Source organism: Cupressus sempervirens, chromosome 3 (assembly GCF_028749045.1).
Source record: "Cupressus sempervirens isolate cs-2001-9-10 chromosome 3, ASM2874904v1, whole genome shotgun sequence".
Lineage (NCBI taxonomy): Eukaryota > Viridiplantae > Streptophyta > Pinopsida > Cupressales > Cupressaceae > Cupressus > Cupressus sempervirens.
Window position 1 is genome coordinate 835,718,692 of NC_143120.1, and position 18,853 is coordinate 835,737,544.

Consider the following 18,853-nt stretch of genomic DNA (forward strand, 5'->3'; position numbering starts at 1 on the left):
TTGAATTCATTTTTTTTTCAAATAATAAATATTTTAATTTAAAAAATAAGAAAGTAAAAAAATAAGAAAATAATTAATTGGTAATATATAATAATAATAATAACAACAAATAAATAGATAAAATACTCAAGACATTTGTTAAGTACTAACAACAATAAGTCAATAAAAAAATTGTCTCTAGAATTATGCTTGGTAAAACATCTTTTCATAATTGAAAATGTGTACGCATCTTGATTGGAGGCTAGTGAAAAATATAAATAAACCTTAACAACCAACGAAAACATCAAAAACTAACAATAAGAATTTATAAGCATTTGATAGTATTTTATTTTTACATCATATTTGTACACATCTTTTCTATCAAATTTAATTTTCTTTTAGCATATTTAAACTAAAAAGAAGTAAAAATTAATTAAGATAGAAAGAGAAACACGAAACAAGCATTTATTTTAGTAAGTAGATAGTCATTGAAATATATTTGAAGAATCTCACCTTTAAAACTGAATTTAATGTCTCTATAAATATCTTTAAATTAATTTTTATTTTTATTTAAAAGAAAAATATATAATATATTATAAAATATTAGATTATGATCTTATTTAGAATTAGGATGATATAAAAAAAAAAAAAAAAAACTCACAATCGACGTACCCTAAGATACGATTGCGAGTATAATTTTGACGCTTCAACCCTATTTTCCCTCTTGTCGTGAGTTGCGGAGAAAGTTTCTGCACCATTTTGTCGCCGAAAGTTAAGTGCAGCGAAACGCGGAACAGTTGAAATGCCGTGATCCTGTTTTTCAAGTCTGCAACCACTTCAACTACCGCACTCAAAGTATCGCGAAGATTGCGTAGGAATACAGGACCAAAACCCATGCTCTCTTGCACGTTCTTCTGGGACGCTCTTATTGACAAATTTACTTGACTCGTTAATTAAACCAGACAGATTTCATGTAGGAAGAATTCACACTTGGTGTGAATACCGTGGAAAATGCATAGAGAAGGTACCCCACCATGTGGAGTTGCACTTTCTACATTGTATGAACTGAGCTATAAATATGTGATCTTTACTTGTCATCTTCTCATCGTCTTCTAAGTAGCGCTAGTCCCCTTGCAGCTTGGCATAGCCAAAACTCGATTCTTTCTTTCCCTCAATGCCTCTATGCAATCGAATCCTCTTCTCAATTTCGCTCACATTTGTTGTATTTTGTAATGTGGTAATAGTGCATAATGTAGAGGCAAGGAAAGGCGGTTTCTTTGCCCCTCCTCTTTATAGCAACCCTCCAGGGCCACAAAGCGCCCCTTACGTGGATCCCAAAGAGTATTACCCGACTGGTAGGGAGAATTCATACAATAACTATTACCAGTTCGGTAACGGTAACGGTTACGGTAACGGAGCGGGTGAAGGTGGCGGTTATAAAGAGACCGTCAATGGCTACGCTAGGGGCGCAGAGTACACGACAGAGAATGGCGGCGGTGCGGGCTACGGCGGAGAAGGTTTCGGAAATGGCGGCGGCTATGGCTCCGGCGAGTGGCGCGGTTCCAATGGCGGCGGCGGCGGTTATGGAGAGGGAGGCCGGTTCGGCAACGGTAACCGCTACGGCAGAGGGTATGGGGCCGGTTATGGTAACGGAGAATATGTTCCTAATAACGGCTACAATCAGGAAAATCCTTAGAAACACTTCGTGCTGGTTCTTTTTCTTTTCGATACCAAATACTATAGAAAAATGAGCAATTATTCCAGATGGTATTTCCGAACAGGATCAATACCTACTGCCTGTGATTCGATCTCTTTATATAAATCATCCCTGTTGATAAGTAAGTTAAACGATTAGTTATATATCCGTATCATCTTCGAATGAAGTGGCCTCTAACCAAGCGGTCTGCCCGCCTCTTTTATCACCATATGAATTATATGCAACTTTTCACCATATGAATTATATGCAACTTTTGTCCTCCATCCAATTAAGTGATATCGCATAATGCATTCCACTACTACTTTGAAAAAATCTGCAAAGGTTATTATTATAATAATAAAGTATATATTAGCAATTGTTTCTTGGTGTATCGTAAGTATGGAAAGTCAATGAGATAAAAATAATTCTTATTTCTTCCATACATTTGTGTTATATATGTATTTATTTAATAATAAAGTATATACTAGCAATTGTTTCTTGGTGTATCGTAAGTATGGAAAGTCAATGAGATAAAAATAATTCTTATTTCTTCCATACATTTGTGTTATATATGTATTTATTTAATAGAGTATTAAGAAAATGATCTTGTTTGTCAAACAAATGTCTAAATAGACAAATGATATCTTCAAATCAATGATCAGAGATTTCTACAAACTTTAGTGTAAAAAGTTTGTTTTTTAATCGATAATAAGGATATATTGATATTCAAAAACAAAGGGGGTACAATGAATTTGATTCCATACCAATGCATGGCCAATCCTAGACATGGCAAACCACATCCCCTACACCATGAAGAAATGTGCTTACTTTATGGAGGCAAAAAAGGTCGATGACCAACCAAACCGGGGCCAAAGAAAACACCACTTGAAACCCCATAAAACCCCTACCAACCCATACAATATTAAGACCAGAACACCAAAATGTGGTGATCGTACAACAACTGACTACCCCAAGACATAGACATAGCAGAAGAAAAAAGCCCACTAGACCAACCAACTGGAACCACTTGGTCACCTCCTCTTGGGAGAAATTTGGAATGGAAGGCCCAGCCCCAGACATAGACCCCTTACCATGAGTAGTAGCTCCACTTGAGTTGAGCGCACAATTTGCCAAGAGACGTGTCCATCCCAACCATCACACCCTGCACCGTGGATGAAGTCGAACCCCTGGATGAGTTTCTCCTCAGTCCTGATTTAATAGGGATCTACCATCGAATCATGGGATGACCTGTGGCATCCAAGGGTGTATTCAACCGCTATAGAGTCACTTTGTGTTTCCTTGATCATATGCCAGCCTTAAGAGCACGGGCTTGAGCTTGAGAATGCAACCATTGCACTAGTTCGACCATCCCCAGTGAACCCTGTGCGGTTGCTGAAAACCATACGACAAGGGGTTGCAATTCACCCATTCCTTCACCAATCAGCCTCCACAGACGGTCACTCGTGTGTAGGCCCACACCCAACTCAGCCGACTGAATAATATTTTCCACCGTGACACTCCACTTCATCTCTAAACAGTCTCGCACCACCAACCTGACTTCCATCTTTAAATATGCAACCATGATCCCTAGCGCCACGAACAACGACAAAATACCAAGGTTCAAGTGCGGCCTCCAGTGATTCAGCAAGTACTCTTCCCCAAAAATGAGCTAAATGACTTCCCAAAAGACCTCATCATCCAGTTTGAAAATGTTTCTCAGTCACTTTACAGAGTTGCTACCTTCAAATGACGAGATCTATCTAGGCATTTTGTGTGAAAAATTTGCCTCCATAGCTTAGTGTCGATCCTCATAGCCAACTTCACACAACGCTTGTTGAAATGCGGGGAAACAATGAAGAAAAATGCAAGGGGAAGAATTTGAAATAGGCCTCATAGAATACTCCATAAACCCATACTTTGAAGCCTTAATGCAAAATGATGACCTCATCATACCATGTACCCAAGCTTAGCCGTTAGGAAAAATGGAGATTTGTCGGGGATTTTCCAAGATCATAAAACATAGCTCCAAAGTTGTGGAAAATCTCATCGATTCATAATTTAACCAAATTGCCTTCATGCGAGACAACCTTTCAAGCATAAAGGATTATTGACATGGGTGCGCCTTCTATGTCACGTGTCACGAAATGAAAATAAATCAATATGAAAACCAAAAAACTGCTCATATGAATGAGATCATCACATCATCCAATGGAGCCTACATCCACTCTCAAATATCAATATGTCTAGTTATCAAGAAAAGGTAGGGAGAGATGAAGTGTCAGTACAAGAGTATCCTAAGGAGATACATCATGTGTTTGAATAGGTTGAATGTAGTCATAGGGTGCCCTATGATCCCTAGGAGCATTTATCATGTGTTCAAATGAGTCAAAAGGGGTCGTATAATACCCTATGACCCCTTTCGATTCATTATGTATCAACATATATTCCTAGGGGTACAAGGGCACCTAGTGACATATATCATGTGTCTGAATTGGTCTAATGGGGTCATAGGGAACCCTATGACCCCATTTGACTCCCTATGACCCCATTTGACCCATTAAATGAGAACATATGTTCCTAGGGGTCTTAGGACCCCTCTAAACATATATCATGTGTTCGAATGAGTCGAAAGGGGTCATAGAGTACCCTATAACATCTTTTGATGCATTATATGACAACATATGTCCCTAGAGATCCTATGACCCCTAGGAACATACATTATGTGTTTGAATGGGTCGAATGGGGTCATAAAGTTCCCTATGACCCCTTTTCACCCATTAAACAAGAAAATACATTCTTAGGGGTCCTAAGAACATATATCATGTGTTTGAGTGAGTCAAAAAGGGTAATAGAGTACCCTATGACCTCTAGGCACACTTAATGTTATTGAATGGGGTCAAAAGGGGTAATAGGGTATTCTAGGACCCCTTTTGAGCCATTAGATCACATCATTTATGTGGTTTGGGGTCCTAGAACCCATAAGCATACATATTGTGATTGAGTGGGTCAAAGAGTGTCAAAGGGTACCTTGTGACCCCTTTTGATTCTTTGGAACCATTATTTTTATGGTTAAGGGTCCTAAAGCCTTCTACAAAAACTTACTAAGGATCCTAAAAAGGGGTCAATACTATTATAATTTTAAAAATTGAAAAATAATTAATTTTAAATTTTTTTATTTAAAAAAAAAATTAAAAGAAATTGGAAAAATTGGGTATCCGATTTGGGAGCGGGTACCCAATTAGGCTTGGCTTTGCTTCGCATGCCAACCCTCCATGGTCAACACCAAAAATGTCCCAAAAACATGTTTCTAGTCTGTTATTGTTTATTTCTGACTTTGACCATGTAGTTGACAATTTTTTTCCATTTAAATTTGATAAAACGAAAAGCATTTCTTGAGAACACTCTCATCTTTCTATCGATATATTTTTTGTTAAATTATGAGTCTAGTAAGTAATTATTACTTATTTTCTAATTGAGTTAGCTACAAAATGTTGATTGACATATTGATTAAAAATAGCTATAACTTTCAAACTGTATAATATTTTTGAAATCCAAAAGATGTGTCATATTCTTTGCTTTGACTAATATAAGGGGAAAAAAATTAATTTTGAATTTTTTAAGGTGGTCAAATATGGGATTTTTTTAATTCTAAAAATGGTATAGTAGAAAATGCATAATTAATTATTTATTTGGAATAAAAATACCCAAAAATATGTGTCACTTTTGGGCATGAGTGTACTTCTTATATCTAGAATCTTATTAAAAAATATTATCATTTGATTTTGGTTAAGGTGGTCAAAAATACACCTACTTCTTATTTTTTTCCTAAAACTTTTGTACTACTACATTAAAATCCAAAATTTTGACTAAACAATTTTATTTTCTTCAAATAAGATCTAGTATTTTAGAAACTATATTCAATTTCTTACAGATTTTTTTCTTACAACATTTTGATATAAATTTCATAACTACTTTAAAATTACATGTCAAGTTGACATAACCTTGAATTGTTGGCTTTTCATGGCCACTTAAGGGCATAGTTCGGTTGACCATGATCCTGCACATACCCTATTTTCACTTTGAAAAAATTTGGATGATAGTATTTTTATTTAAAATTTCTGTGTGTGTGTGTGTGTGTGTGTGTGTGTGTGTGTGTGTGTGTGTGTGTGTGTGTGTGTGTATTTTTTATTTTTTTTATTTTTGATAAAGTTAGTTTCTATAATGCCTACCCGTGGTTTACTTTTCATGTTGTATTTTCGAATTCTTTTAGGCCAGCTTTATGATTATGTTTTATGATTTAGTGGTACTCAGTTACCTAATTTGATTGGATGTTATTTCATACTCAGTTTATATATTCTATGTGCTACTTGATACTCTATTATTTCATGTGTTTATATTTATCCCTTCAATGATGATGTTTTGTATGTTCATATAGCGGTTTCAGTTATTTCATGATGATAGTTGGATGATCAGTATGCAATTTCTATGGATACTTACCCCATACTTGCATGTGTATAGTGTACATGTACATATGTTTTACTTATGTTTGATGTGTCTAATGTGGTTGAGGGAGGGAGTCATAGTCACATGCTAGTTGGGATCTACACGATGCATCACTCCCCACCATTGTCTATTTAGTTTAGATTTTTACATGTATATGTACATGCTTGACTTGGAGATAGTCCTTGAGTCCAAATTCTAAACCTAAGCCAATTGTTTTAGAAAATAGGACAAATATATGAGTTATTTACCCTCTGAATTCATCAAGTGACCTGAATTCATGATTTTGACTCTTGAGCTTGATTTAGTACTTTGTCTTCAAAATGAGTTTTCTTATTTAGATTGTGGATCTGTTTTGATTTTCATTTATAATTAAATCAAATTAAAAGAGTATTAAATGATTTAATTTTTTAAAAAAATCAAAAAGAAAAATCAAATTTTAATTATATTTAATTAATTAGAAAAGTAATTAAATTGAATAATGAAATTTAAAAGATTTAATTAAAGTTATTATTTTGGCGTAATTATATTTATTTTAATTTAATAATAATTAATTTAGGAGTTTCATTTTTATAATAAACTCAAAATCTTATCATTATTTAAATTAATAAATATACTATTAAAGACGTCTTGTGATTTAATAAAATAGAGAGAAAATAATTTTAATAAAGTTTATTTTAATTAAAATGAAAAAAATTGCACATGAAATTAAAATAAATTAAAATAATAAAGAAAAGGGTTTGCGTGTTTGCAAAACAAAAAACCTCAAATGAGAAAGCTCTTTATTAATGAATTAGAGTCATTTATCCTCACACAGGTTTGAAGGAGCAAATTTTGAGAAAAAGGTTTTCGAGAAGACGAAAATTTCTTACAATTTCTAAGAGTTTTTGTGGTTAGCATCAGATCGAGGTAGGAATGTGGTTTGAGATTATCACAGTGGTTATTTTTGAATCTTTCCTTCATCTACTTTGTGCTTGTGTGAGAATCTTTTTTTAGAAATGGATTTGTTGAAACTCTTGTTGTTAAGATTATTGTTCTTTGTTATTAAAAAAATGTTTGTGAAAGAAATCAAATTGGAAACCCTTGTTTGAGGAATCTTGTTATTTGTGATTGGGTTGATTTAAGAAAATTTATGAATTTGGGATGGGGTTGGAGAAGAACACCAGATTTATTTATTAAATTTAACTATTTCAGATTCCTTGTGCTATCAGATCTAGATTGGACATGTTTCTATAAAAAAAAATTAATTACCATAATAATAAATTATTATTGTGGTAATAATATTAAATTAAATTTTGGGGTTTCTTGTTTTGTTTAGGTAAAACAAAATCTTAATATTTTTTTTAAAAATTAATATAAATTTTGGGGAGGTCAGCCATTACCCCCACCCCCTTCCCCCTACCTTTCCTAGTCATCATAGCAACTCTCGTTGCATACAACATTCATGAGTGTTACAAGCAACAACTCACCCTATTGTAGCAACTGTGAGTGTTGCAAGCAACAGCTCACGTTGCTTTGGTAGTGACGAGTGTTGCCTTGCAGCCTCATACATAGTGCGAAGCCCATTGGGTTATAAACAAATTATATTTTTTATTTTACTATTTTTTTAAAAATGTTTTTCTTTGAACTATATATAAAGTTTTAATTAATTATCATTATTAATATTTAATATGTATTATTTTATAATAGTAAGTTCATAATAATTATTATTATTAATTTAATTATTTTTATGTTATTAATAATACAATAATTTTTATTATTAATTTAATAATTTTTATTCGATCTTAATAATGTTTAATTAAAGATTTGTATAAATGAGTTTACTTTATATATATATATATATATATATATATATATATATATATATATATATATATATATATATATATATATATATATATATATATATATATATATATATATATATATATATATATATAATTTAATTGATAATTATAGTTCAATTGGGAAAATTGATTGTATTTAATCAAACTCAAATTTTTGTCTAGAGGGTTCAGAAGTTTTATGAAAATGATTTTATACTAAGGGATTTTTTTGCTTTTGTAAATTTGAGAACCTTAGTAAATATGACACTTTGGAAAATAGAAAACTGGAACCTATTTGTAAATCAAACTTTTATGTTCAAAACCAAATAAACTATGAAGCTACATTTAATGTGATGTATGGGTTATTTTGTGTTAGGTTTGGGTTTGACTTAAAATGTTGACCAATTAGGATGTTTACCAAAGGCTTGGGAGATTGTGTTCTATGATGATGTTATGGTAATTATTTGGTCACGATATTTTATTCTCAACCATTGTGATGCATTCATGTATTTCTATTATGAGTTTTAGATCAATTATTTGCTAGTGCTTTCCAATTGCTTGTATAGGATTGAGGTGATTATTGTGATTCTCTTATTGTAACCCTTGAGTTTTGACTGGTTATCTTTTGGTGCTTTTCAGTTGCTTGTATAGGACTGAGGTGATTATTGTGATTTATTTGTTGTAACCTTTGAGTTTTTGTTTAGTTACCTTTTGGTATTTTTCAATTGCTAGTATAGGACTGAGGTGAATATTGTGATTTTATGAGTTATTATGAGCTTAGGGTAGGTTATCTATGTGTATGTTGGGAAGTGGCTTGCAATGGAGGTCAGAGCCCTAAAGAAGCTTCCTGGGTAACCTATTGTAGGTTGTATTAATAAGTTATAACATTTCATTGAATGGGTTTCAAATGAATTAATGAGAGACGATGTTTTTCCTTGCCCATGCCTTGAGTGCTAGTACAGGCTAGGATAGTAGTAGAGAGGATACTTGGTTGCAACCTTTCCTCATTGGTATGCCTTGTCTATATAAAAGGATATTGATGCCGCATAGAGACACTAGGTGGCTAGAGTCTAGAGAGAGGCAACCAGGGTAACTTTAGAGTTGACTTGAATGTGATGACACTTGCCCACTTACATAGTATTTCCTAGGTGTCTTTGTTGCCTCTAGAATTATATGTTATTTCTGCCCTAGTAACTTTGAGATAGATTGTTATCAGGTTTTCCTTATCCTAGATGTTGGTTATGACTTTTGGATTGATATACGTATGGGACTTGAGATTACCTCCTTAGCATGGTGGGAGTGGGCCATTTAGGTTCCATGACACCTAGTTGTAGTGTTTCTTATATCATTGAGATCTGACAGCTGAATGTCATTGCTGGATATACTTGTGCAGTTGTTTCTTTCATTCCAATCTTGTGTTTCTATTGGATGGTTATATTCTGTTGTGTTGTACTTAGTTATCTAGAGATAATTTGAGATGATGTATCTATTCATGATGTATATTCTTTGAGTGTTTCATACCCTGTGACTTGTACATCGGATGATTATGCATTTTGGTTATGACTTGTACATTGAATGGGTTTTAAATGAATTAATGAGAGATGATGTTTTTCCTTTGCCATGCCTCAAGTGCTAGTACAAGCTAGGATGGTAGTAGAGAGGATACTTGGTTGCAACATTTCCTCATTGGTATGCCTTGTCTATACAAAAGGATATTGATGCCGCATAGAGACACTAGGGGGCCAGAGTCCAGAGAGGCAGCCAAGGTAAATTTAGAGTTGACTCATGCGATGACACTTGCCCACTTACATAGTATATTTTCTAGGTGTCTTTGTTGCCTTTGAAATTATATGTTAGTTGTGCCCTAGTAACTTTGAGATAGATTGCTATCAGGTTTTCCTTGTCCTAGATGTTGGTTATGACTTTTGGACTGATATACGTATGAGACTTGAGATTACCTCCTTAGCACGGTGGGAGTGGTCCATTTAGGTTCCATGACACCTAGTGGTGGTGATTCTTATACCATTGAGATCCAACACCTAAATGCCATTGCTAGATGTACTTGTGCAGTTGTTCCTTTCATTCCAATCTTGTGTTTCTATTGGATGGTTATATTCTATTGTGTTGTACTTGATTATCTAGAGATAATTTGAGATGATGTATCTATTTATGATGTATATTCTTTGAGCTTTTCGTACCCTATTACTTGTACATCGTATGATTATGCATTCTCGTTATGCCATGTGGCATCTTATATAATTGTATATTATTTAATTGGATTCATTCTTTTAGTTATTCTATGACGTGGATTTTTTTATGTAACAGATTTAGTATTAATAAAATTTATGTATGTGATTCAACATCATGGAACCCTTAAGAGATGTAATCTATTTATGGATTGTTTGTATGTATGTGAGTTATTACTTATGCTATATTATCTCTTGTTATTTTTTTAATTTTTTTTTTTTTAAATGTTTGGCAAATTTAGTGAAACTTTAGGTTAATTTCTTTTGGGTCCCCTGGCAGGGTGTTACATCTACTATCAAAGCCTAAGTTTCTACATTGGGAGCTATGGGTATATTAGAATGCCACTAGATGACAACGAGTTAAACTTAAACAAAACTTAAAAAGCTATATGTATCTATTACAACTTGAACACTTTAAACTTCAAACTTGATTACTTGGAAAATGGAAAAAGGGAAAAACTTGAATAACTCTTAAGTTGGATTTCAAACATATTTTCTTATGATTGTTCTTTAAGGTGATATGTCTTTGTTGACTTTGTGAGCATTTTTGTTGTTCTTGCTTGGGAGTTGTAGAAGGATGGTGTCTGGGACTAGATTATTTGTTAGAGGTCATAGTGTAGGCTGAGATAGAGACCATGGGAGAGGTGGACATGATAGTCCTCTTTTGAATCATAGAGAGAGTCATGTTCGAGAAGAGAATAGGGAGGAGAGATATAGAGAAGAACATGTTGACTCAAAGGAGGTTAATTTGAGATAGATTATGAGGAAAATCTTAGAGCATCTACCTACTCCAAGGGGTGTTGATCAGGAGGTATCACATCATGTTGGGAATAAGGAGAGGCAAATATCTAGGAGTCCTTAGGGAGACCTCCACGGTGATAGACAGAGGTCAGCTAAGGCCACTCAGATGAGGGACCTAGAGAGGTTTAAGATCAAACCTTTCAACAGAGTTGGTACAGGATATGTGGTAGAGTAGTGATTGATTTCCTTAGATGGGTGTTTTGTGATGCAAGAATTTGATTCCAATATCAAAGCAATGTATGGCATCACACATCTAGAACTCTTTGGGGCTACATGGTGGAACATTGAAGAAAATAAAATGGGTGTGAATATGAACACCATTACTTAGGATTTATTCCTTGAAAAATTATGTGATCGCTTTGTACCAAAGGAGTGGCACTAGTAGAGGGAAGATTAATTCCACAATCTAAGGCAATATACCATGATTGTGGCAGAGTATGAGCAGAAATTCTATGAGCTCATGCCTTATGCAGAGACTAGTAACAGCTCACCACTTATGGTTCAACATTTCATTCGAGGTCTAAATAACCATTTTATTGGAGGCGTAAAGGTATTCTAGCCTAAAACCCTCAAGGATATGGTGCATCAGGCTGTTCTTGTAGAGAAAAACATCATTTTGGGAGATGGTGGTTTTGTGGGAGCACCTACAGCATCAAGGTCCAAAGGTAACCAGGGAACAGGTAGTAATAGGAAGCCTCATTCTTCTTTAGGAGGCAATTAGAAATAGTAGCATCAGGGAGGATCTTATCCTCCAGCACAGAGTGGTCGTGGTGGTTCACACTCTAGAAATTCTCAATACTCTTAGTGCAATGGGCACAATCATTACAACTAACCAGCTCAGAGTACTCATTATTTTGCTAGTGGGGGTAGTTTTTAGTAGTCCAATGCACCTAGAGTGTGGGGGAATTTTGATGGAGAATGTTTAACATGCGGAAAACACATGCATTAGTCATCTTATTGTCCTCAATAGAAACCATATTTATCATATCAGAGACCTACAGTTTCAGAACCCATGGTTGGGGATATGGGTAGATCACAGAGGATTTTTTTAGTGGAGTCTTATCCTCCTATAGGGGGAAAGGGTCCAATGGGAACCGCACTCTAAGTGCTTGAGTTTTATCTTTTTTTGTAAGCTTTAGGAGTAAGCCTAAGTCTAGGGGTTAGATGTAGTGCTACCCCTAGCTTACTTTTCATGTTGTATTGTCGAATTCTTTTAGGCTAGTTTTATGATTATGTTTTATGATTTAGTGGTACTCAGTTACTTGATTTGATTGGATGTTATTTGATACTCAATTTATATATTTGGTGAGCTACTTGATGCTCAATTATTTCATGACATGTTTATGTTTATCCCTTCGATGATGATGCTTCATATGTTCATATAGTGATTTCAGTTATTTCATGATGATAGTTAGATGGATGGTTTATATGCAGTTTCTATGGATACTTACCCCATACTTGCATGTGTATGGTGTACATGTATGTTTTAGTTATGTTTGACATATTTGATGTGGTTGAGGGAGGGATTTGTAGTCACCTGCTAGCGGGGATCTACATGATGCACCACTCCTGCCATTGCATGTTTAGTTTATATTTTTATGTATATGTACATGCTCAACTTTTATGCAGATTGTAGATATTGGGTGTCAACTTCCCTAAATTGCCAGGATGAGCATACCCTATCACAATATCTCAATGATAAAGAGGGGAGATAGTCATTGAGTCCAAATCCTAACCCTAAGCCAATTTTCCTAAAAAATAGGACAAGTATCTAAGTTATTTACCCTCCCAATTTGTCAAGTGACATGAATTTGTGATTTTGACCCTTGAGCTTGATTTAATTATTTATCTTCACAATGGGTTTTCTTATTTAGATTATGGATCTATTGTGATTTTTAGTTATAATTAAATTAAATTAAAAGAGTATTAAATGATTTAATTTAACAAAAAAATTATAAAGAAATTTTAATTGTTAATTATATTTAATTAATTGGAAAATTAATTAAATAGAATAATTAAATTTAAAAGATTTTATTAAAGTTCTTATTTTGGCATAGTTATATTTATTTTAATTTAATAATAATTAATTTAGGAATTTCATTTTGATAATAAACTCTAAATCTTATTATTATTTAAATTAATAAATATACTATTAAAGAAGTCTTGTGATTTAATAAAAGAGAGAAAAAATAAATTTAATAAAGCTTATTTTAATTAAAATAAAAAAAGTTTGCACATGAAATTAAAATAAATTAAAATAATAAGGAAAATGGTTTGCGTGTTTGCAAAACTGAAAACCTAAAAGGAGAAATCTCTTTATTAAGAAATTAGAGCTCATTTCTCCACACACAGGTTTGGAGGAGCAAATTTTGAGAGAAAAAAAATTCGAGAAGATGAGAATTTCTTGCAATTTCTAAGTGTTTGTTTGGTTAGCATCATATCGAGGTAGGAATGTTGTTTGAGATTATCATAGTAGTTATTTTTTAATCTTTCCTCTATCTACTTTGTGCTTGCATGAGAATCTTATTTTAGAAATGGATTTGTTGAAACCCTTGTTGTTAAGATTATTGTTCTTTGTTATGAAAAATGTATGTGAAAGAAATCAAATTGGAAATACTTGTTTGAGGAAACTTATTATTCATAATTGGATTGATTTAGGAAAAATCATGAATTTGGGATGGGGTGACACAAGAAAACTAGATTTATTTATTAAATTTGATTGTTTCAAATTCCTTGCCCTATCACATCTAGATTGGAAATGTTTTTTTAAATATTAATTACCATGGTAAAAATATTAGATTAAATTTTGGGGTTTCTTTTCTTGTTTAGGTAAAAAAAATCTTAATATTAAAAAAAATTAATATAAATTTTGGGGAGGTGGGCCATTACCCCAACCCTCTACCTTTCCTAGTCATCACAACAACTCATGCTTCATACAACAATTGTGGGTGATGCAAGCAGCGGCTCATGCTATTGTAGCAAGCATGAGCACTGCAAGTAGCAACTCACATTGCTTTGGCAACAGTGAGCACTGCCTTGCAACCTCATGCATAGCGTGAAGCCCATCAGGCTATAAAAAAATTATTATTATTTTAATTTTTTAATTTTTAAATGTTTTTCGTTAAATTATATATAAAATTTTAATTAATTGTCAAATTATTAATATTCAATATGTATTATTTTATAATAGTAAATTTTTTTTTTTAAAAGAGGGGTAAACGCTTTGACCTGGAGCTATGAACCAGTGAGGCCACAAACAGGGGACCTCATCCCCATGAGATTTGAACCTTGATGGCAAGGATAACAATACAAAAACTTAACCATCACAACATGCCACTATTGACAAAAGGGTTTGTGGTAAACCTAGTGTGACTCGAACCGGAGTTGATGCGTAGCACCGAGATCATTAGCCTAACACTATGCCTCACGACTCGCCTTCACACCAACTCAGCTACTCACTCACCCTTATAATAGTAAATTAATATTTATTGTTATTAATAATTTAATTAATGTTATGTTATTAATAATACAATAATTATTAGTATTATTAAATTAATAATTTGTATTCGATCTTAATGATGTTTAATTAAAGATTCGTATAAATGAATTTACTTTTTAAAAAATGTGTGTGTGTGTGTGTGTGTTTAATTTATAATTATAATTGGAAATTTTGGTTATATTTAATAAAACTCAGATTTTTGTCTAAAGGGTTCATCTTTTTATGAAAATGATTTTATACTAAGGAATTTTATTACTTTTTAAAATTCAAAAACCTTAGTAAAATATGACACTTTAGAAAATGGAAAACTAGAACGCTATTTCTAAATCAAACTTTTGTGATTTCAAAACCAAATGAACTATGAAGCTATATTTAATGTGATGTATGGGTTACTTTGTGTTGGGTTTGGGTTTGACTTATTGTGTTGATTAATTTGGATGTTTACCAGAGGCTTGGGAGATTTTGTTTTATGATGATGTTATGGTTATTATTTGGTCACAATCTTTTATTCTCAACCATTATGATGCATTCACGTATTTTTGTGATGATTTTTTTTACTAGTTATTTGCTAGTGCTTTCGAGTTCCTTGTATAGGATTGAGGTGAATATTGTGATTCTCTTGTTGTAACCCTTGAGTTTTGACCGATTGTCTTTTGGTGCTTTCTAGTTGCTTGTATAGGACTGAGGTGATTATTGTGATTTTCGTGTTGTAACCTTTGAGTTTTTTATTAGTTACCTTTTTAGGACTGAGGTGAATATTGTGATTTTATGAGTTATTCTTTTTTTTAGCTTAGGGTAGGTTATCTATGTGTATGTTGGGAAGTGGCTTGCAATGGAGGTCAGAAACCCATTGTAGGTTGTATTAATAAGTGAGAACATTTCATTGAATGGATTTAAAATGAATTAATAAGAGTTAATATTTTTCCTCGCCCATGCCTTAAGTGCTAGTACAGGCTAGGATGGGAGTAGAGAGGATACTTGGTTGCGACCTTGCCTCGTTGGTATGCCTTATCTATACAAAAGGATACTTTAATGTCACATAGAGATACTAGGGGACCCGAGTCCAGAGAGGTTTTCAGGGTAACCTTAGAGTTGACTCATGTGATGACACTTGTCCACTTACATAGTAGATTTCTTACATATCTTTGTTGCCTCTAGAATTAGATGTTATTTGTGTCTTGGTAGCTTTGAGATAGATTGCTATCAAGTTTTCGTTGACCTAGATCTTGGTTATGTCTTTTGGATTGATATCTATATGGGACTTGAGATTATCTCCTCAACATGGTGGGAGTGGGCCATTTAGGTTCCACGAGGTTAGGTGGTAGTGTTTCTTATACCATTGAGATCTGAGAGTTGGATGTACTTGTATAGTTGTTCCTTTCATTTTGATCTTGTGTTTCTGTTGGTTGGTTATATTATGTTGTACTATACTTGATTATCTAGAGATCTTTTGAGATGATGTATTTATTCATGATGTATATTCTTTGAGCTTTTCATACCTTGTGACTTGTACAACAGATGATTATGCATTCTAGTTATGTCATGTGGCATCTTATATAATTGTATATTATTTAATTGGATTCATGCTTGTAGTTAGTCTATGATGTGGATTTTGTTATGTATTAGATTTAGTATTAATAAAACTTATCTATGTGATTCAACATCATGAAACCCTTAAGAGATGTAATATGTTTATGGATTGTTTGTATGTATGTGAGTTATTGCTTCCACTATATTATCTCTTGTTATTTTTAATCTTTTAAAAATAAAAATAAATGTTTGGCAAACTTAGTGAAACTTTAGGTTAATTTCTTTTGGGTTATATTATCAAATTATTTATTTATTTTTAAATATAGTTGTATAAATTTACTATAAAATTGTATAAATTTACTATAAAATTGTAGTTTCATAAAGATACATTAAATCATTAGATAATTTTTAATTATAGTTGTATAAAGTTACTATTGAATTATTCTTCAATATTTTATATATCAATTCTATATATGGTGTTTAATTTGTCTAATTTAAATTTGTTTTTATTTTGAAGATATTGTTAGTAAAAATTTTTAGTCATGAGTAGAGTTATGGTTAGGGTTAGAGTTAAGGTTAGGAATAGGGTTAGGGTGAGGGTTAGAGTTAGGGTTAGGGTTAGGGTTAGGGTTAGCATTTGGGTTAAGGTTATAATTAGAGTTAGAGTTAGAGTTAGAGTAAGGATTAGGGTTAGAGTTGGAGATAGAGTTAGAGTTAGGGTTAGGGTAGGGTTACGATTACATTTAAAGTTAGGGTTACAATTAGGGTTGGGTCTAGGGTTACAATTAGAGTTACATTTAGAGTTAGGGTTAGGGTTAAGGATAGAATTAGTGTTACAATTAAGGTTATGGTTAGAATTAGGGTTAGGGTTAGGGTTAGATTTAGAGTTAGAGTTAGGGTTAGAGTTAGAATTAGAATTAGGTAAGACTTAGAGCTAGAATTAGAGTTAGAGTTAGGGTTTGAAACAGAGCTAGGATTAGATTTGAGTTAGGATGAGAGTGAAGGTTAGAATTAGGGTTAGGATTAGAGTTAGGGTTAGGGTTAGGGTTAGAGTTAGAGTTAGAGTTAGGGTTAGGGTTAGGGTTAGAGTTAGGGTTAGGACTAGAGTTGGAGTTAGGGTTAGGGTTAGGATTAGGGTTAGAGTTAGAATCAAGGTTTAGGGTTAGGTTAGAATTAGAGATAGAGTTAGGATCAAGGTTAGGATTAGGATTAGAGTTAGAGTTAGAGTTAGAGTTATGATAAGAATTAGGGTTGGGGTTAGGATTAAGATTAGGGTTTTAGTTAGGGTTTGAGTTAAAGTTTGAGTTAGAACTAAAGCTAGAGTTAGTGGTAGAATTAGAGTTCAAGTTAGAGTTAGAATTAGAGTTAGGGTTAGAACCAAGGTTAGGGTTAGAGTAAGGGCTAGAATTAGGGCTATAGTTAAAGTTTGGGTTAGCATTAGGTTTAGGGTTACAATTAGGCTTAGAGTTAGAGCTAGATTTACAGATAGAGTTAGGGTTAGGATTAGGGTTAGGGATAGGATTAGGGTTATAATTAGAGTTAGAGTTATGGTTTGAGTGATTTAGAGCTAGTGTTAGAGTTAGAGTCAGAAATAGAGTTAGAGTTAGAGTTAGAGTTAGGGTTTGGGTTAGGGTTAGGGTTAGGATTAGAATTAGGGTTAGAGTAAGGTTTATATATAAGGCTAGAATTAGGGTTAGGGATAGAATTAGAGCTAGAGTTAGGGTTAGCATTAGGGTTAGAGTTAGGATTACAATTAGAGTTAGAGTGAGGGTAAGAGCTAGATTTAGATTTAGAGTTAGGGTTAGAATTAGGATTAGAGTTAGATTTAGAGCTAGAGCTAGAGTTAGAGTTAGAGTTAGTTAGAGTTAGAGTTAGAGTTAGACTTAGACTTAGAGTTAGAGTTAAAGTTTGAGTTAGAGTTAGAACTAGAGTTAGAGTTAGAGATAGAGTTAGGTTGAGAATTAGGGTTAGGGTTAGGGTTAGAGATAATATTAGAATTAGTGTTAGGGTTAGGCTTACAATTTGAGTTAGACTTAGAATTATAATTTGAGTTCAAGTTAGAGTTAGAGTTAGAGTTAGAGTTAGAGTTAGAGTTAGAGTTAGAGTTAGAGTTAGGGTTAGAGTTGTGGTTAGATTTAAAGTTAGAGTTAGAGTTAGAGTTAGAGTTAGATTTAAAGTTAGGGTTAGATTTTTGGTTAGATTTATAGTTAGGGTTAGGGTTAGAATTAAGGTTAGGATTAGGGTTATAATTAAGATTAGAGTCAGGGTTATATATGGTTAGGTTTAGGAGTAGAATTAGAGTTAGGGTTAGAGATAGAGTTATTTTTAGAGTTAGAGCTAGGGTTAGGGTTAGCATTAGGGTTAGGGTTATAATTAGAGTTAGAGTTGGAGTTAGAGTTAGAGTTAGAGTTAGAGTTAGAGTTAGAGTTAGAGTTAGAGTTAGAGTTAGAGTTAGAGAAAGAGTTAGAGTTAGAGTTAGAGTTGGAGTTAAGGTTCATATTAGAGTCAGAGTTAGGATTTGTGTTATTAGTGTAGTTAAGGTTATATTTGGGGTTACTACTATAAGAGTTGATGTTAGTGCGATTATTACACTTTAAGTTAGTGTTATGGTAACTATTAGGTTAATTTTTTATGTGGGTTAGTTCTATTGAAATGCTCATGATTAGTACTATTGTGACACATTATTATATATTTGTATAATTTACTCACTCCTTCTCCCATCCCTTCCCACTCTCTCTAGAGGTTGTCTTTAATCACCTCTCTCTCTCTCTCTCTC

At 33.1% G+C, this 18,853-nt stretch overlaps 1 protein-coding gene across 1 annotated transcript; it reads left to right on the forward strand.

The window, feature by feature from the left end:
- The first annotated feature begins 1,070 nt into the window (after positions 1–1,070).
- Positions 1,071–1,964, forward strand: LOC149569375 (uncharacterized). Its single transcript, XM_089822100.1, has one exon. The coding sequence runs from the start codon at positions 1,154–1,156 to the stop codon at positions 1,673–1,675; it is 522 nt and encodes a 173-aa protein (XP_089678226.1). The 5' UTR covers positions 1,071–1,153; the 3' UTR covers positions 1,676–1,964.
- Positions 1,965–18,853: the final 16,889 nt, after the last annotated feature.

Bases quoted from the DNA above. Each gene is read 5' to 3' on its own strand.
- LOC149569375 (XM_089822100.1), top strand. From the start codon at position 1,154: ATGCCTCTATGCAATCGAATCCTCTTCTCAATTTCGCTCACATTTGTT.